Here is a 20,851-nt window from a genome sequence, read left to right as displayed (position 1 = left end):
CTAGATTTCTTCCAGGCTCTAGCCTTCTGAGCTCTATTATCCCATTACCTACTAGATAATGTATGCGCTCATCTTAACAGGCTGCCCCATGCTCCAAGGTGAGGCATTCAAAGCTGAGTTCTTGAAGCTCCCCCCCAAACACTGGTGCCTCCCCAGTTCCCTGACTTACAGCCCCTATCTTCAGTAAATCACACCTCCAGATACTCACCCATCAAGACAGAACCAGGATTCATTTCAATACTTCCCTCTTTCATCCACTGCATCTAGTTGATTAACCCCAAAACTATCATTGGACAAATACCTATTAGTATCCACAACATAACTGTTAACCCTCTGAATAAGGGGAAATGCCTGCCCTCACAGGGCGTCCGTCTCAGGCTGTCTTAGTCCTCTCAAACACAGCACAGCCTCTGCAGCTGACACCTGCCATCACTACTGCTCTGCCCCTCATGAGCCTCATCAGAAAACAAGCACAACTCACTAGATGCTGAGCACTTCTAATCCATGCTCCACAGAGTAAAAATAAACTTCTAAACTGCACTCTGAACATATTATGCCTTAGTTAAGCCTCCTCAAAAATGCTTTATTTTACCTGTAATAAAAAACACAACTCTGTCCAGACCCAGCATCACAAGGCCTGCTCTTGTAAATAGAGTTTTATTTACACAGCCATGCTCTGCCACCAATTGCCCTGTGATCCACCACAACAGTAAAATTACTCAGGGCAACAGAGTAGGTCTGGCTCCTGCAGAAAGGCCATGCCTGCCTCTCCACGTCCCTCACAAGGCCCCAACCCTGGGCTTAGAACCTGTGTGCCAGCTCCCACTCCCACCTTCTACCTGGCTGATGTTTACGTTCAGCAGCCTTCATTGACCTCCACTCTATATCAGAGTTTGGACATTCAGAAACATCCTCAAATAAATAACCATCTGCGATGTCACTCCTCATTCATATGTTTTGGTCTCTTCCCTTCAGGGATCACAGGTTGTACTGCTAAAGTGGTGCCTCAGATGACATACACTTGGTGAGAGAAGAAAACTTTTACTAGGTAAAAAATAATTTTCGTGCGTGTCAAATCCAGACTTACTCTCATTACATCTATATATAAGCCTGATGAATTAACCATTTCAGGACTAAATCAATCTGAACTCCTTTTTCTTTTTTCCAGTTTTGGACAGCCCATTACTGAGACAAGGATTGTTACGGAAGAAAGGATTTATTTTAGTGAATGCATCAACTGGGAGGAGGCAGGTCTGAACTGCCTCAAATTCTCCCCCTGGTCAACAGTGTCAGGGGTTTCTGAAGGAGAAATGAGCATCACGCGGTGCTTGGGGTAGAGCGCAGGGCTCATGTTAGTACATAAGCTCATGGTCGAAGCATGGTGGCTAAGCCCTCCCAGGGCCAGGATGTCAGTACTATGATGAGTCAGCCTTAACACTCGTCCTTCTTTCAGTCTTGTAAGCAGGCTCCACGGTCCTTGGGCACAACCCATCCCATAGTGGAGTATCGTTTATCTTGTCTTCCTAGATGGTGTAAGATTTTGTGGTTATCTCATGGCTACAATGAGATTCCATCATTTCTGGGAAAGAAACTCAAATGGGAACGCTTCAGTGCAGCAGAAAAGTTACAGAGTTCTGAAATCTTACTGGCCTGGGAACCTGACACAAACAAGAACTAAAAAAAAAAAAAAATACAAAAAATACAAAAAATATTTTCATGCTTATGGATCTGGTTACTACTGTGGAAAACACCTAAAAAAACCAAAAACATAAATGAAGTAAAAACCATCAACATGTTAAGAAAGGTCCCTGCCCTCTTCCCACCTGACTCCCCAAGGAAGAGGCAATGCCCAACACAGAGCACATGCCAAGGACACCCCACAGGGCAGGTGCTCAGCCTCTGCAGTGCTCTCCGCCTTCTGCAGTACCCTGCTTTCAAGAGACAGCCACCCTCACCTTCCTCCTCCCTGGGAAGACCTGCTGTCTGAGTGATTTGGGGAGTGGGAGGAAAGGAGAACATGTTGATTAACTCAGGAGTCAGGAGTCTGCAGCCACAATGCAGATGTGCACGCTGGCCAGACTTCCAATCCAGCTTCAGCTGGTATAAAGTTCATCTTTTGATTTCTTTCTAATCCTGTGTTATTGTGCCCCCTTAAGATCCAAATCTATAATCCTGTATCTCAGATAGAAATACTATTGTTATTTCCCAGTCTTTTTTACAAATCTTTTAAAATGTCTTTCTTACTATAGAAAATAAAAAACTCTAGAGATTTAAAGATTAAAAGTGAAAAATTCCACCCTTACTTTTCACACAATAGGCACTCAATATTCTCTTCTGAAATAAATCTTATTTTAACAATTAGCCACTCCTTTCATATTATAAGTTTATTCTAATAAAAGTATAAAGGACATAGTCTTAAAACTACTATTTACCATGAAGCTAATCCCTATAGATTCCTAAATCACATTAGACTTCACAGAAATCAGTACTTGGGCTACAGTGACACCGATTCTATCTTCTTATCAGAAATAAAAGTTTTTGTAATAACAAGAATTCCTGAGTAATTTTATTCTTATGACAAAACTATTATCTAGTGAAGACACCAAGCAAGGCTGCATTTTGTCTGGCTGCCTCCTTACCTGTGAGCAAATGCAAGCATGAAGCACAGCTCACGGGGTGGGGTGGAGAATGACATGCAGGAGGCTGGGAACATGTGGCAGGAAGACATGCAGGTGGGCAGAGGCCAGGTGGGATCAGCACAGTAGCACAGGTGCACTGGGCTGGATGGACTCAGGCACAGTTGAACAATCCCTTGGAGAGAACGGCAGTGACAGGTCAGCCCTGCAGCCTCCGCCTAGCAGCTGGGCCAAGTCACTTCTACTCTGACCCCTTCTCTCTCAGCCCTTCCCCTCATCATTCCACAGCCAGCCACCAGTCAGTGTGAGGGAAGCAAGAGGATTCACTCCTCTGCCTGCTCTGCTGGTAACTGGATAAAGGCTCCCCTGGGACCTTCTGTCTGGCCTTTCATCCTGATGGCCCACCTGACATTTAACAAGCACAAAGGAACAAACACAAACCACCAGGAAAGGCCAGAGGATACCTGCGGAGGGTGAGGGACGCCCTAGTGACCCAGAGCTCCCCTCCTTCCTCCCTGCTGGAAGGTCACGCTGCTTCCTCTGTAAGTTAGGGTATCATACCAGAGAGAATAGCAAAAACTCTGAAAGACTACTTGACTAAACCAGACTCATGTCTACAGAAAACTAGTTCTGTACTAAAAGAGCTTTTTTAAAACTGGAAAAGATGGGAACTCTGACAATGGAAACCCCCATCCCCACACTCCTCCAATCTCAAGAACAAATGAAATGAGATCACAGCACAAATATGACAAAACATGGAAGTTAAGTTTCCCCTGAGTACAGTGTAGTAATTTTGGTCCTCACATTTGGCATTGACTCAGCAGTGAGCAAAGAAGAAAACTAATTCCAGGACTGAAGCTCTCCCTTCACATCTCCAATGCTCTGAGCTGTGGATTTACTACATTACAGCAGCCCGAAGTGCGGCAAGAACACACAACCTTCGTCAGGAGTAAAGAAATCCTGGACTGTGAGGTAGGAAGAGGGGCTTTGGACCCCTCTCTGCCCACTGGCAGTGAACCCATGTCACCCCACAGCACCTCAAGCCCACTTTCCAGGGCTCCTCCACTGACACCTCCACTGACAACCCACCTTTTGTCCTGGGTTCTTCTGGCTTACTCCATGCCCAAATAAAACCTCCTAAAATGTCAGCTTCATCATGTTCCTCGTTTGTTCCAAACCCTGATTTCATGTGATGCCTGCCTCCTTAACCTGTCAGTTAGGAGTTTCAAAGCTAATGGAGCGCGGCTCCTCACACAGCAGGAGACTTACCTGCCTACCCTTGCACGTGCTACTACTGCTCCCACCCACAACCCATCTTCCTTAAGGTGTTTTTGCCAATTACTTTTATTCCAGGTAGATAAAATTCCACTTCTTCCATGATGTGGAATCCACAATCACTTCTTTCTTACCCATATATTGTTTCACAGGTATCTATCTTATTATGAACAAGATAATGGACAACAAATTTCCTCATCACTAACTCAGTAAGCATTTTTCTAATGTAGTTGGTAATTTATTAAACAAATTAATTTCCAGGATTAAACATGCATGACAACAAATCAAATGCATATTCCTTTAAAAAACTTGTTCCTATTTATTCCTTTACTTGTTTTTTTCAACACATTCTTTTTGCATACCATCTGTCAGTGACTGTTAGGGAGTGGATATCATAGTAAAGATGCTGCACAGAGTCAGTCTAACGGGAAGAAGGCAACAACCCCCCAGTGATCTAATCCCAGTTGTGAAAGGGCCCCGACTGAGGTGACAGTGGTGAGCAGGGTACACTGCCAGGGAAGCCACTTAGAAATCAGTGCATGAAAGCAGCAGCAGCAGGTCAACAGCAGACGCACCAACCCCAGCTCAGGAAAGGCCTGTCACCTTACTGGACCACTAGCTAGCTCACTCCTTGGTTTTCCTTCTCCCCCCACTCCCCACATTAGTCTGCCCCATGTTGACCTCATGGTCTGCCCCTGGGCCCTTGTTCCCAAAGGACACTTACACAGCCTTTTAAGAATCACAGTTCTCTAGGCAATGGGGATGGCAGGGTTTCAATTAACAGTCCATTTCTTTCCAGTTAATACTCAGGGTAACATAATTCTGGTGTAGAAGAAATACAAACCAAAATTCTTGACTATTATGAATTTAAAAATTATTTCTCAAAGCACATTAACAGTGTGCAACTCAGAATATACTTCTCACACACTGCTACTGAAGCTTTTCATATATTCTCCAAAGTTATGAAAACAGATAAAAATTTTAGTTGCTAAAGTGAAAAAATATTAGCAAAGCTAACTGAAACATCAGTAATTAAATACTGGCTACAAACAAATTTGTTCATTGAAAATATCTGAGTATGGCACAAAGCTAAAATTCATGCTGAGTAAACAACCAAGTATCCACAAAGTAGAAGCAGCTGACAAATAAGTGACTTGAACAAGTCACAATATTCATTTCTTTTAAATAGAAGAAAAGATCTTTGTGGCTTTACATATCCTACTTCAGACTGGTGGGCAAAAGGATCAAAGCCTGAGTTCTGGAAGGGTGTGGTCTGGCAGGCAATCCACAGCAGGACCACAGACAGCCGAGGTAAAAAGCACAGTTGCCTAAGCTCCTCACCACCTGCTACAGGCACACCTGGAGAAGAGAAGCAGAGGTGTGCTTGTGCAGCATGACCCCTGTCCACTCTTTCACACACTGCAGCCTGTCCAGAATGTCCAGTGCCCAGCATGATAAAGTGACAGACCTAAGCCCGTTCTCACCACACAGCTGTCCTCTGTGCCAGAGCTTTCTTTTCCCATTGTGCCACTCATGTTTTGACCATGCTTTTAAGTTGTTTCCTCTGGAGCAAGATCTCACTCACTCCAGCCACATCTTCAGCGTGGGAGCTCATCGCTCACCTCCCTGGGCCCAGGGAAAACACCAGTTTCATTCATCACATTGTTGTTCCCCACGAGAGCAGGAATGAGCTTGCACTGCATACACAGGTGGGAGCGCTCCCACACACCCAGCCCTGCCAGCTACTGACTCATGTTTAAGGCATGGGGACGACAACGCTCTCATGACCCGCCCTGCCCTACCTTGGCTGCGACAATGCTGAGGCCCATTCCATTCTGTTTTTTTAGGGTCACTGTGATTATTTCAGGTTCTTTCCTCAGAGGTTGAGCCTAAAGGACGAAAAGAAATGTTTATTTTATGACTAAAATGGAAGTGTTTCAGTATGGTTAGACAGCGCACGACCCAGTCACAATCCTACTCACAGCAGTAAATAGGAAAGCAAAGAGGAGGAGGAGAAAGGAAAGGCTAGAAGACAGCTGATACAGACGGTCTCCTCATTAACCCCTAACCAGACACTGATGCTCGTGACTCAACTTCAAGATAAATCTCGTCATAAAAGTTATTTAAATGCTATTTGAAGAACATAGCTTATAAAACAAAAGTAAATGCTCGTTACTATCACATTAGAAAGTCTAATTGGAAAGACAAAATTCAATTTTTACTTTATTACCTTTTGAAATAAATTACCCTTTTTACTCAAAGAAGAAATTTAAACTTATTTTACACTAGCTATAGGGAAGACAGCAAAAACCAGTTATAACAAAAATGGCCTAACATCTGTGTCTCTTGGGAAAACAAGACCGTCGTTTTATTTTAAATAGCAACAACAAAGCAGCTATAAGGCTCTGGCAGCAACATGCTAAGCCATGAAGTGAAGCCTGAGCAGTTTAGTCACCAGAGAGAGGCAGGTGGGGTCTTGAGCAACTCATAAAATAATGAGAAAGTGAAATTATTCACTGAAGTTACCTGCAATATACATGCCATTCCTCATACCAAAGAGTAAACACAATTAAAGAAGAAAAGGAATGGCGGGCCCACACTAAAGGAGAGCCTAGCTAACTAAACACGCAGCATGCAGGGACCCTACCGAGTAGTGGGAGTTACACACGACGGGGCTCTTTAACTTAGAAGGAAAGTAACGAAAGTCTGGGAAAGAGTATTTTAAGGAAAATAAATAAAATTAGGTAATATCCAAATCTTTTAAGAATTCAAGAGCTGAAATTATGGGAATGTGAGAATAAAGTAGGAAGATGAAGAACTGATTCCATCTAAAAAGGTCTTGCTTTTCCATAAAATCTGTAATTAAAAGTTGCTGCTATTATTTGGGATTTGACAAATAGCAGTAAGTATTAAGAGTATATTCACTTTATCAGTAGTCGAATGTGATCAAATATTTGGTGTAACTGAGCAATCACCAATTCAATTTTTGGAGATGGCTATCAAATCTGAAGTATGCTAGGAGGGCAAAATAAACAAATGACTTTGAATTACTGTTACAAAAATTTATCTTTACCATGCGTGAAGTTAAGAAATACTGGAATTTACCACTCTTTCAAAAAGATACAAAATATTAAGTAAATGATTTAATATACAGGGTGGCCATGAACTTTATGGCCATCCAGTATATTTTAAAGTATTTTTGAAATATTTTTCTTATTTTTCTAATCTTTAAAAGCTATCAGATTAGTATGCTTCTTCTAAAATATAAATTAAAATTAAGACTGAGTATCACTGGGTGCGTAAGTATTCTTTATGAACAGTACCTTTGTTTATATAGTAACTGTGTAGACGTGGCTTGGGAAAAATATATATCTATGTAAACAGTTTAAAGATTCTTGAATAAAGTCCATATTTAAAGGTGATTTAAAAATTTTCCTAACACAACAATGCTCAGTGTAAGAAAAGAAAGAATTTGTATCAAATTTTCAATCCTAAGGAATATGTTTCATGTCACAGTCCATCTAGCTTTCTCATAATACTTGCCAGTTCTGTGTTCTCACGCAGAAAGTGACTTTCATAATCTGCACCTTCAAAATATATGGTCCAAGTACCTGGCGAACGTGTGTGAGGAATTAACCTGCAAAATCCTAAGGAGAAAACAAGCAAATTATAAAACTGAAAAGCATACCATGTCAAGACACGATTGTTAATGAGAAGGTAAATTATTGACTGCTTAACATCTAATGACAATTTAATTTTCTTATTCTGTGCCTTTATTCTAAAAACTGAATCATCAGACTTTTAAAAACACACATTTGCTTTGGTTCAAGAGAATTTCAACACCAAGCTGAAAAGTGAAATTGGTCTCCCTATCCCGTGTTCCAAAAGAACTTTTTTCTTACTTCTGTAAGAAATTATCGAATTGCCCTGTCATTACTTCCTTGCAGAACTGTTGACTCTGACAAACTGAGAGATCCTCAGTAACATTCAGAATAGCTATCTACTTAGCAAAGAGAGCGAGAAGCGGGTATCAGAAAATAGCTCTCCAACAGGAAACTACCAACCTACCATGTCAGGCTCTGGTCACACTCGAAAAAGAGCTGAGGTGACTGATACAATCTGAAACCCCCCTCTCATTACTTTTTGTCCCAATATCCTTACACATTCATATTCACTACATTCCTTACAAATAAATTTCAACATCATTTTATATAATATTTTCAAGAATATCTGTGGCATTTCCATCTAGGACGAATGACATCTTTGTAAGACTAAGCCTTTTAATTCAACATAAATAAATATATTATTCTTCATTTAGTCAAATCTTACTTTGTATTTTTCAGTTAAGTTTTTGACAAAATGCTATCTTGTAAGCCTGGCACAACTCTGATTTGTACAGAGCCATCATCTTCCTCCCACAGCAGGAGTTTTGCTCGCCCGGAGCACCTGCAGCCAGGCATAGCTCTCTCCAGCAGTCTCGCCTGGTTCTGATGACATGAGGAATGGCTTCGGCTCTCAGTTTCATGCACTACATACAGTGTTTTATTAGCAAGGATAATTCTTATTTCTGGACAACAACGAGGTTGTTTGCGATACAGGGAAAAGGAGACTTGGTTAAGGTAAGGATATAATGTAACCTTAGTTTTACTCTTTAAAAAAAAAAATCACGGGCGGCGCCTGTGGCTCAGTGGGTAGGGCGCCGGCCCCATATGCTGAGGGTGGTGGGTTCAAACCCAGCTCCGGCCAAACTGCAAAAAAAAAAAAAAACAGCCGGGCGTTGTGGCGGGCGCCTGTAGTCCCAGCTGCTCGGGAGGCTGAGGCAAGAGAATCGCTTAAGCCCAGGAGCTGGAGGTTGCTGTGAGCCGTGTGACGCCACGGCACTCTACCGAGGGCAGTAAGTGAGACTCTGTCTCTACAAAAAAAAAAAAAAAAAAAAAAAAAATCACTGTTTTAATCTAGTTTCATTAAACTATAACCTATTCCTTGCTTCTCTTTCTCATGCTTTAGGAAATCACAAGTTTATCATGATTTGTAATTTCAGCAACTAGGAATTATTTTCTTATTTTTTCAAATGTCAGATTTCTAAAGTAAGTTCTAGACCATATGGCAAACAGAACTTTTGCTTTATTAGGCTAAGGAATGTGCCTCAGACCAGGTATGAGTTCAGGCTGGTTATATAGTCTTCTCTCACAGAACTGTATTGTATGAAAAAAACAAAGGAACACACTGAGAACAAAGCAGTTGTTTAATCAGTTTGCGAAGAACTGGCTATGAAGCATTAAAACAGTGATGTCATAAAAGAAAACACTCAATCCTTTGTCTTTTGAAGACGTGTGCTTGAGGCCACATATACCATTATCAGCTAACACATATGAAATAATGTGGTGCTGGCAAGATGATGATGAAATAGTACATATGTCCTAAAATTAACCATTCAAAAGAGCCTATGGGGAAGTCACAAAGAAAACTTCAAGTCAAGGGCTCACTATGTCTGATTAGTACACACTCTTTGGCGCATATTACATAACTGGCAGTTGTCCACACACTATAAAATTTTAAAATGCTAATAAATTAGTCTCACTGCATGCTTATTTGTAAGATATTAATTAAAAAATAATTTCTGAGCACTGAGCACACAGCAGGCCCATGTAAGGACGCACAGCCGGCCCAGCCAAGGCTCCAGGAGCACAAGGTCAGTGGGTGGATAGGCAGCTGCTGCACTTGTAATGGACACCCCTGGTGCAACAACAGAAGCAAAAAAACAACACAAGAACCACTCCTAGGGAAGGCATGTGAAGATGTGGGAAGACACTGGTTTCCTAGATGCCTGAATTAGAATTTAAGAAAACAAAAGTACGTAAGTTCCACAGGTGTGGTCCCACCATTAACCCTCCCTCTATCAAACCACCTGTGGAGCATATTGCAAGGGTACAAGTTAAATCTATCAAGTATTGAACACAAATGTCTTAACACTGTGATTAAGTAAATGAGGTGAAAACTATGTTAATTAGTAGGATGTAAGCACTCCAATTTGTACAAATAATCAACACACTGAATCCCAAAGGCATAAATGTATTCATGATCTATGTATATATAAATAAAAAAAAAAATAACGTAAGTTCAACAGCAGGAGCAGAGTCCTGACAAAGGTGATCACATGGATATATGACACACAGCTCAGTAAGGATAATAATATCCAAGTCTGACCCTACATTGCCACAAACATTTCTCCATGTCAGTCGGACTGAGGCTTCCCCGGACAGCAGGGTGTACTCCAATACAGCGGACTGCCCTGTGAGGAGGACGATGAGTAAAATGCTCACTTCAATAGGACCACAGCTCAGACTTGGGCATGATAAATGACATTTACCTCTTTGGCACAGAGGCTCTAAAAATTCTTGTAAACCATTTGGAATGTTTCTGACAACATCACAAGAATAGCCATCTTCTGGCAAAAGAAAAGGAAGCTGCAGGTCAGGGTCCTCCTCCAGCTGCACCTCCCTCCCGTCACTGCGGGCCAGCTCGTCAGCAGTATTCTCGGCGACAGCCACCACGTTTTCTATAAGATCCTGTTCAGAAAACAAATGTAAAATCACAAAGAGATGCTCAAAGACTAATGCGCCTGTGACCAACAGCTACTCACACCTGCATGCACACTGGAGCACAGCTCCTCTGACACGCACACACACAGACACACACGTTGACGTACTCAAAATCAGTTTTCCAAAGCAAGAGCCCACATGCAGGGCACACATATTTTGTACATGAACCAAGACATCAATTATTAATTTTAAATAACTTGTAGCTTTAAGTAAAAGAAACTGCTCTATCATAAGATTTTTCTTCTTTTCCAAAGAAATCTTTTTCTCACATAATTCTTTCAATTTTCAGTTAATTTTCAGATGTTAATAATCATCTTTGTAGACTCTCTAATGACATTCAAAGAAAAGCTCACACAAGGTTAAATATAAAAAATAGGACAAAATATCTATGCAGTATTTTTTCCAGTTTGGAATATATCAACATATAAAGGTTATTTCTAAATTTTAGGTTTATGGGTGATTTTTGTTTGAAAGCCTTTTCCTGACAGCCCCCCTCACAGGAAGGCTCACAAACTCCACGTGCACAGCTCGGTAAGGGGGCCCTTGGCTCACCCACCATCATTGCCCACACCCAGAAGGCCAGACCAGCTCCTGAACAGCCACTCCTGCCCCCACCACGTTCTCTCCTCCTCCCCCAGGGAGCAGTTGTCCAGGCTTCTGATACTGCCATGAGCCTGTTTTAGAAATTTCCCCCGATGGACATACACTGTACGTTGGGGATTTGGCTTCTTTGTGCAAATGATGCCATAATATGCATCCCAATTGTTGTGGCTGAATGCCACTCATTCCTTCTCACTGCAGTATGATACTCCTTTACGTGACTGCCGCTCACTGTAGTGTGATCCTCCTTTACACAACTGCAGCATGATTATCTACATATTGTACTGCTGATTTAGAGATTTCCACTTTGTGGCTACTTTGTGGATATTTTCTGTTGGTATAAATTCAATATTGAAGGTCGAACTATCTAGCCACTTAACTTACATAGTGCTCAGGATGCATGTCACTGTGATGGGAATACGAGCATCATCTCTTACTATATAAAAAACAGCTGATGATGGGGGATATAGTGGACTGGGTTTTGTACCCTCCCCACGCATCCATTCTGGACAAGACTAAGCATTCTGCCAGGTAGATGCCTCTCCCCTGGCCAGGCTGTGGGCTGCCTGTGAACCCCTGGCATTGGTGATGGCAATGTAGGTGGGGTCATCCTAACTTCCTGACTTCCTGCCCCCAGTCCTTCTAATTATTTCCCAAGAATCCAATTCTCTGAATAAAGTTCCTTTCTACTTAAATGCTTATGTAGTTTTGCTTCTTGCACACAACTCTAACTTAAATGTCAATAGCAAAATGATCTCATAAGATAATATTAAATAAGCCAACTTATTAAGTAGACTTTCCTTTTATTTTTGTCATTCAAACTTCCCTATGCAAACATGTCCCACATTATTCACCTACCGTCGGGATAAAAGGCTCATCAGGTGCACAGTGATAATTTTGTAATAAGGCTTGAAGTTGTAATGAATTTAACTTAAAGCAGGTGCTATTTATATTTGGAATGTCATCAGGTGCATACTTATCCATGGTAAGCAAAGTGGTTGCCTGTTTAAAGGGATAAATGACATAAAATATGACTTGACAGTTTTTCATAAATATTATCGTATATGTAGTATTTGTAAAACTGTAGCAATTTGCTAATTTAATTTGGAAACACAGATGTTTTTAACAGACTTCCATTAACATTAACCATAAAAACTGCACTAAAAGCATTGTCTAGTAAAGGTCATTAGAGGCCCTCTTTAGTTTAATAGAACATATGTATATTTAAATTCAAGTATTTATGTTCATAAAGCATTAAAAAGAATTCCCTTTAGAAGTATAAGCACTTACATGACCACTCATGTTACCAATTACTGGTATCTCAATTGTTTCACTATCATCAACTTTTCATTACTTGTTGACTGGCCTCCTACTATACTTTAACCTCTTTAAAGAGATCAAGAAATGAAGAAAAAAATTTACATAATAGTAAAATAATACTGTCCTAGGTTTGAGGCTATAGATGATCCATTTCCTCAACTGCGATATACCAGTTCCTAGTTTTTAACATCTAAGAACTTCCCTCAGAGCTGGTTCGGCCATTAGGATATACAGTGTGACTCTGTATTCTGTAGAATTAATTATAATACCATCCATTATTAAACTGTCATACTCTGGTTTCTCTTCATATTGTATAAATTTTTGCCTTTTATATTTTTAAATTGCTATTTATCTTTTAGCATGAAGCTTTCCGAAACAGATCTTACTGATCTCATTTATATTATAAGAGTGTCTCTATATTACTGGTTACCATGTGTTATGAGCTGAACTGTGCCCCCCAATACTCTTAGAACCTAAGCCCCCAATACCCCAGAATGTAATATTTTTTGGAAATAGAGTCTTTACACGGGGTAATCAAGTTAAAATGAGGTCAGTAGGTCCAATCCTACTGACCTTATGAAGAGCGGACATTTGGACACAGACACTCATACAAGAGAACACCACTTGAAGATAAAGGCAGAGACTAGGGTGGCCCATCTGCAGGCTAAGGAAGACCAAAGTCTGTGTGCAGATCTCCATGAAGCTGGGCAAAAACCCGGAGCAGTTCCTTCCCTTACAGTCCCCAGAAAGGACCAAGTCTGCTGACACCCTGACTGTCCTCCAGAACTGTGAGACAGGAAATTTCTGTTAAGCTGCTCAGTCTAAGATACAGATTAAATACCCATTACCTGAAAGGACCAGAAGTGCTTTAATTTGGGAATTTTTTCAAATCTTGGAACATCTCTATATTCATAATGAGATAAACTTGGGAATGGGACCAAGTCTAAATACAAAATTCATTTATGTTTCAAATATGACCTATACTCATAGCTTGAGTACAATATTTTTAATAATTTTGTGCATGAAATGCAGTTTGTGTACCTTAAACCATCGGAAAGCAAACCACACAAACCACAGCTGTGTGGCATCACCATCATTCCTCACTCTGAATTTACATGCTACCTGTTAATATGATGCCAAATATCATATTAACGCTCCAAAAGTTTTGAATTTTGGAGCACTTCAGATTTCAGACTTTCAGATTGGCGATGTGCACTGGTTATGGCAGCCTGGAAACCAATACACACATCATCATTTCATTATTTGTAGACATGAAAAGCCCCAAAAGAAGGATTTTGAGGTTTTGATGAACCCAAGCTCTTGCCCATCAGAAAACCAGATCCATTCACCATCAAGCACACTGACTGTGGGGTGGGGCCAGTACACACCTGCACAATCCTGCTCAGGTGACAATCAGCAGCCAGCTCCAGGCCCTGCTTCTCTGCCCATGCTTCAATATGTCCCAACTGCTGGCGGATAATTGCTCCCCAGTAATGAGAACATAACCCTGAATCCGGGTCAGTCACCAATCTGTTGAACAGCCACATATTGATGAAGTGGAACAGCTGAGAGAAGAGCTGGATGGTCAGGGCAGCATTGACTCTGCAGCGGCGCAGCAAGGACATGGCTCCCGTGAGCGTGTGCAGCACATCATCTGCCCAGGACAGGGTAAGAAGGCCAAGGACCGGGTTACCCAAGAAGAATGCTTGGGATTTACAATGAACTTGGGTCATGGTAGTTAGGTAATAACTGCTGTTTAATGCCAATTTACTCAAATAACCATCAGTGATGTGGTCTGAAACATAATACTAACTATGCTTAATACTGTAAGTTCATCCTAACAGATTTTTAAAAGTATGACCACCATGACACACCAAAGAATTATTTGTAAACAAAACAGACAGTAGTTAAAATTTATTAAAGACTGTCAAACAAAACAGGTCACTCATTTTTTTAAAATCACCTCCTCTTACATGAACTAATAAAATCAAGTTAAATGTGAAGGAAGAGCAGGAGAGAGGAAGGGAATCAAAGAATATCCTAACCTATTTTTGGTCTTTGCAGACTGTTCTCTTCAGGATCATCTAGAAAGGCTGGCATGTAATTATTAAGTTCTGATTGAAGACAGTGAACCAAGTATCTGTAAATATATAAGCAATTTTAATAATCTCAGCATGACACACTACCACAAGACTTGTTAACAGAATGTGTTTTCTATAAAAAAAAAAATTCAGTTTTACTTTCAGAATTCTTGAAACATAGCTCATTGAATTCAGCATTAATACAACAAATATAGATGTTTTGCATGTACTTATTTATACTTGGTATGATCTTCAGTTAAGGTAAATAAAAATCTTTAAAATTAGTTTTGAAAAGTGAATGAGAAAAACATATGACTTAATTCTTTACACAATAGTGTTATCTTCAAAAACGTATTCCTTACTTAAACGCCATTTGAACCAAGTGTGCTAAAACATCTTGGGCATCCAATGTGATTCGACTAAGGTCTCGGTCCTGCTTAATGAAGTTGAGAAGTTCAGATGCATTTGCCATCCAGAAGGCAAGTGCCCCCGCAATATTCTTCTGTTTCTGTAGACAGAACACATTTTCATAAGCAAAAAAGGATGAACAAAAACAATACAAATAAAAAGGAATGCTCTTGAAAAGCTGCTGAAGATAGACCAGTACCGTCCCATTTTCACCAAGATATTTACCACAGATACCAGATATTTGCAAAGGAATTTAGGCACATACATAGCAATGGGAAGTAAATAAAAACCAATGCAACTACTTATTAGAATTCATGTTCATAGACATACATGTATTAGCTATATGTCTTTAATTAGCTATAATTTATGAAATCAGTGGGAAAATGGAGATTTCAAACAATGTAATATCGAATTGTAGATTGTGCATTATCTGGTAATCTGTGCAGTATACACACATGTATCCATGGTTACCCACAGCCACCCTGATACTTGTAGTCACCGGCTTGGACACCATGCAACTCAGTATCAAGTACTGATCTATCACATCCTCTCCCGACCACATGTGCAGGCCAGGCAACCTCAGATGAGATCCAAAGAATAGGAACCAAGGATAAATAATAAAGAGAAGAAACAGAACTTTTGTCATTTCATATCCACACTGAAGTGCATTAAGCAGAAATTATGAAATGCTGGTAAAGGTTGCACAGTCAAAAGGGTTTTAGTATTGCACGTCTCAGTTGCTGAATGAGTGTTATGAGCTGTTCAGTCCAGCTGTTGTAGTACTGTACTGACATGGGAGCAGCATGAGGAAACTTGGCTAAGCAACACAGCTAGGATCAGCTCCCAGCAGGATGTCCTACCTGGTCAACCTGGTCTACTTCCTGGAGAAAAACAGACGGGGGGAAATCAAGCAGAACGAGAGAAAGAAACTTGTGAACAATCATGATAGCTCAAAAAAATCAAAACACTAATATGAAGGTACGACATGAAGGTACGACATTTATTTATGTTATTCCCAAATTACACTTTCACGTATGGCTCTGAAGCAGTTTTGGAAGTATATGACCTAAAGGGTTATTAGTTTTATTTTCTTACCACTGGCCCAATAACTAGTTCATCTACAAAGATGATGCTTCAATAAACACAGAAGAACATACTGATCTCTTTAAAAAATTTCCAAAGGAAGGACTTTTAAACATCTTTTAATAAAATTGTGTGCTTACTAATTCAAGGTTCATAAGTTAAGAGTCCATTTCCCTTGTTAATTCAAAGAAACAGGGCAAGACCCACAGAAATAATCAAAATAGAAGTTGAGAAAACTGAGAATTTTGAAATGTATAAAGAACTTATACCTACCCTAAATGGAGTAAATTCTTTGTTTTTTAAAAGTGGAATTTTTAATTATTCTTTACTGTGATAGTTGTTTTCCACTACTTTAAGATTCTCTAATTGGTTGCTAAGCCTGAAGTTTAAAAGACTTGCTTCGGCAACAGTGATTTCACTGAGGAGCTCACATGAGTAAGGAAAAGTCTATTAAAGACAGTTGGATCACAGGTGTTTCACAATCTGAAGCAGGCTTTAGAAGTCCAGACATGACAGAAGACAGACAATGGCTCTAAACAACAACTGAAAAGGAATCTATATTTGTGTATGAAATAAGATGTGAGAGTAACAAAATCCAAATAAAATGACTGCCCTTTTAACTATTTCCTAGCCATCACACTTGTATTATGCTAACCACTCAAACATGAAAGAAATATTTCTTGAAAAATTCTGGCCTCTTAAAACATTCTAAGGAAAGAAGTAAAAGATTATTAGTTTCCCTAAAATGATTCTGCCAAGAAAAAAGAAAAACAACTAAACCATCTAACTAGAGTTATGTATTAAAGTGAGTAATAGCATTGACAAGCGATTTACAAAATCTTTTTAAAAATCTATAGATTTACTTTAAGAACTTTAAATATTAAATCTTCAAATTATCTGTGAACATGGAAAACTTGCTATGTCAGTTTTACCAACTATAGATAGAGAGTACTTAAAGGAATTAAAACATTCTACCAACAGATTACCTTTCTTCTTGGAATTTTCAAAATAGGTTTATGAAAAGAATTTCACCTTAAGTGAACACTGTCATGATGTCCACTATACCCATGTGGTATAAAAGCCCAAGACCTACTGGCATCATACTGACTCATTACAAAGGAGCCAGTGCCTTTCCAAAAAAAAAAAAACAGGGAGGGGCATGAGGACTGCTTCCTGGACAAAGGGTTTACCCTGGAGTGAGGGAAATGTCTGGGAACCAGACGAAGGACTGGTTGACAACACCATCAATGCTCATATCAATGTGGTTTATGTATGCTACTTAAACTTCATCTCAATAAGTTATTTTTAAAGACATTCTAAGAACATTCACAATAACCTCAACACTTCATTACACTTACTATTACAAATTCAAGGATCTTTTTCATGACCACATACAGTTTATCTTTATTTGAAAGCCTATAAGAAAAAAGGTTTATATTTCCTTTCAATTTTTTGAAACTATACATTTTTCTATGCTATTTATGTAATTTTTATTTTAGAAAAAAACATGTAACCAAATCAGAAGCATTAAAGAAAGTGAATTCACTGATTCAAAAATTATAAGAACAATTATTGGTTAAGCAGGGCTTTCAGGCTGGACCTTACCTGGATGACTCCTTCCATCATGCTCACCATCTTGTTGACTACGGCAATGACTTTGTGAGTGCGTTCTGCAGAACTGATATCCGGTCTGTACTGGCTGGACAATACATACCGGCATGCCATGTATAATACATATGTAGGGGACAACTTAAAATGGACTGTAGAGCTATTAGTATAATTTATAATGGCAGATAAAAATGAATCTTCAGCTGTGAAAAGATTTCAAAAAAGAAGAAAAAAGAAAAAAACAAAAAAACCATGAAAAATCAAATGGATAAAAATGGATCAAGAAATAATTCACTAACAATGGAATCTGAAACTACTCACAACTTTCTCTGAATTCAATGCTTGCAGGTAATATCAGTTCAGGCCCAGAAGCATCCTGTGTTCTAAAGGAAAAAAGTTGACATTGCTTAAGATAAGGTCACATGGTTAATGATATCACTGACAACCCGTGTAGATTTCTGCAACTATTTTTTAAATCCCTATATAGATTTTGCAAATGTAAAACAAATAGTAATAGCCCTTGTTTTCACATGTAACCTATTCAAATACTAGGATGAATATATTGGGAGAGATCTTACCACAACTCCTCACAGAAGGTTAGTTCCTTCAAGTATATACCTGCCCCATGAGAACAATGACACAATTCTGGATTATTAATGAACACTTCAGGTCTAGCACAGAGATCAAGCTGTATTGCACCTGCTATAGCTTGGCTCAGGTGACAGTGAAAAGACACTACAAAGAGACACCAAGGAAAAGTAAACCATGCGGAGCTTGAAACTGAGTTCTTATACTAAAACAAAAAATGTCCTAGGACCAAGACATTTTTTGCCTCCTTTCTCTACTGATACAGTTAGATGAGATGACTGCTACAGCCACCCAGTGTTACTATTTTTCATCTCCCAAAATCATGCATCCCTTAAAAAAGACATTCTACTCACTCACATTTTCTTCTAAAGGTCACACAAATGCCAAATACTTTCCGCAATTTACCTGACACTATACAAAAAAGGAACTGACAAAAATCATATAAATAAAGATAAACTACAATTTGGAACATTTCTAAGAACTAGCATTGTGCCAATGTTTGTATCTTTTCAGGTATTCAGGATCAAATTAATTCAAAGATTAGGTCCACTTCTATTCCTAGAAGATAATTCTTCACCGTAGGTCACCACTCACTGGTAGGATGTAAGGGTGAAACTCTTCTTCCAATTACGAATACATGAATTTGTATGAGTTCTGTCCACCAAGTATTGAGTAAAGTATGACCTTGTGACCAAGGTTAAAAACCATTTTGAAAGCCATTACTAGGCACAGACATTCTGAACTGTGTAAGATAATTACAAATACAATTTAGACCTCTTCATTGTAATAGATTTGTATTTCCTCAGTGAATAATGCTCACTTTAAATATTCTTTCACTTAGACAAATGATTAGAACTTCAAGCCAGTCTCTAAGTCTGCTACTAGCTATCTTTTATGTATAATAGGTAACCAACAGGACACAACTACAAGAGGGACTCTACATAACAAATACAAATATTGTAACCCAGTTGTTTGTACCCTCACATTAATCTAAAATTAAAAACAACACAATAAAAAAATACTCAATCAAACCAACCAAAACAAACACAGAGGCAGGTTATTAACTTCCTTAACAACATTTCAGTACTTTTGTCATTTTATTTATTTATTTTGAGACAGAGTCTTACTTTGTCACTCTCAGTGGAGTGCCATAGTGTCATAGCACACAGCAACCTCTAATTCCTGGGTTCAAGTGATCCTCTTGCCTCAGCCTCCCGGGTAGCTGGGACGACAGGCACCCACAATGCCTGCCTAGTTTTTTAAGAGATAGGATCTCACTGTTGCTCAGGCTGGTCTCGAACTCCTGACCTCAAGCAATCCACCCATCCCAGGCTCCCAGAGTGCTAGGATTACAGGCATAAGCTACTATGCCTGGCCATTTTTGTCATTTTAGAGATAATCAAGAATAATTTTCAGTAACTCTTGTCTTTGAAAAAATAAGAAAACTAAAATTGACAGCAAACACCAGAGAGCATATGTTTTGCCTTTCTATAAACTTAAATGAAAATTAAATAGTGGGGATCATAAAGAGTTACAAGAATGAAAATATCTCTTGACTTAAACTTATTCAAGTAAATATTCATATCTGGTGAAGTGGAAAGTCAACAATTATCAGCACATTTGAATCGGAAATACTCATCAATGACTTAAAATGACAGCAACAACAACACTGCTTAGTCAGTTAGCTGGTAATGAGCTTCTTGAATTACGTTTTTGCAATTGTTAGTCAATTCATTAAACACGACAATAAAAGACTTTTCTTTAAAAATGAAAAAGAACAACTTATGATGATTATAGATTTATAATAGTTTACAGACTGGCTAACTAAAATAATTCTTTAAACAGATGAAGACACATCCTCATCTTCTCCATGCACCAAAAGATAAATAAAGAGAAAAGAATATAATGTGAGTTAACACAAACTATTATAATAATTAAAAACAAAAACCAAAAAATCATTTTATTAAATTATATGTTTCAAAGTTTGTCATCTAGTCTACAATTTTATGATTTAACTCAATAATTCAGGAAAACATAGATGCTCTTACAAACAATGTAATTTAAATGCTCACTTATTTAACATGTCTCTCGTACACTCCCATATTTATAGATATCTAACATTGCAGATAGGCAGTTATTTTAATGTACTATCCTTTTAAAAGGGACTTGAATAAAATTTACCAATGGTTTATTTCAACAAATTTGGCAAAAACGAGGAGGTTAAATTGTCACTGGAAAAAGAAAAAAAATTCATCATTGACAATTAAAAGTTACTACCATCAAGGGATTAACAAACTGTGGCATAAGTACACCATGGAATACTATGCAGCCAAAAAAAGGATGGTGACTTCACATCTTTTATGTTTACCTGGATGGAGCTGGAACATATTCTTCTTAGCAAAGTATCTCAAAAATGGAAAAAAAGTATCCAATATACTCAATACTACTATGAAATCAAGGTATAAACACCTACGCATTCATACAAATGGTAAAACATAACTATAGTCTAGAAAGTGGAAGGGAAGAGGAGACTGAAAAGAGGGGAGGGGGAGAAGGGAGGAGGGAGGGTATCTGAGGGGACCTCACCTAATGTGCATGATGTAATGGTACATTTCAAATCTATTAAGAAAAGAGTATAATTGTGATGGAT

General features: G+C 38.9%; 1 protein-coding gene across 10 annotated transcripts in view; it reads right to left on the bottom strand.

Moving 5' to 3' along the window:
• The window catches only part of AFDN (afadin, adherens junction formation factor), a 156,626-nt gene that overhangs the window by 38,458 nt on the left and 97,317 nt on the right, over nucleotides 1-20,851 (bottom strand). For 5 of the 10 annotated variants that reach the window (XM_053591037.1, XM_053591038.1, XM_053591040.1 and 2 more), the window contains exons 13-22: nucleotides 17,935-17,996; nucleotides 17,611-17,816; nucleotides 15,783-15,803; nucleotides 14,877-15,022; nucleotides 14,479-14,573; nucleotides 13,822-14,087; nucleotides 11,972-12,115; nucleotides 10,282-10,480; nucleotides 7,455-7,558; nucleotides 5,714-5,800 (exon numbers count right to left, since the gene is read on the bottom strand). In XM_053591037.1, coding sequence (XP_053447012.1) covers nucleotides 5,714-5,800; nucleotides 7,455-7,558; nucleotides 10,282-10,480; nucleotides 11,972-12,115; nucleotides 13,822-14,087; nucleotides 14,479-14,573; nucleotides 14,877-15,022; nucleotides 15,783-15,803; nucleotides 17,611-17,816; nucleotides 17,935-17,996 — 1,330 coding nt within the window. The remainder of the gene's footprint in view (nucleotides 1-5,713; nucleotides 5,801-7,454; nucleotides 7,559-10,281; nucleotides 10,481-11,971; nucleotides 12,116-13,821; nucleotides 14,088-14,478; nucleotides 14,574-14,876; nucleotides 15,023-15,782; nucleotides 15,804-17,610; nucleotides 17,817-17,934; nucleotides 17,997-20,851) is intronic. The other 5 variants (XM_053591042.1, XM_053591043.1, XM_053591044.1 and 2 more) reach the window with 1 other exon arrangement.

Source organism: Nycticebus coucang, chromosome 5 (assembly GCF_027406575.1).
Source record: "Nycticebus coucang isolate mNycCou1 chromosome 5, mNycCou1.pri, whole genome shotgun sequence".
In the NCBI taxonomy this organism is placed as follows: domain Eukaryota; kingdom Metazoa; phylum Chordata; class Mammalia; order Primates; family Lorisidae; genus Nycticebus; species Nycticebus coucang.
The sequence above is the reverse complement of the archived record's forward strand: the minus strand, read 5'-3'. Positions and strand labels throughout refer to the sequence as shown.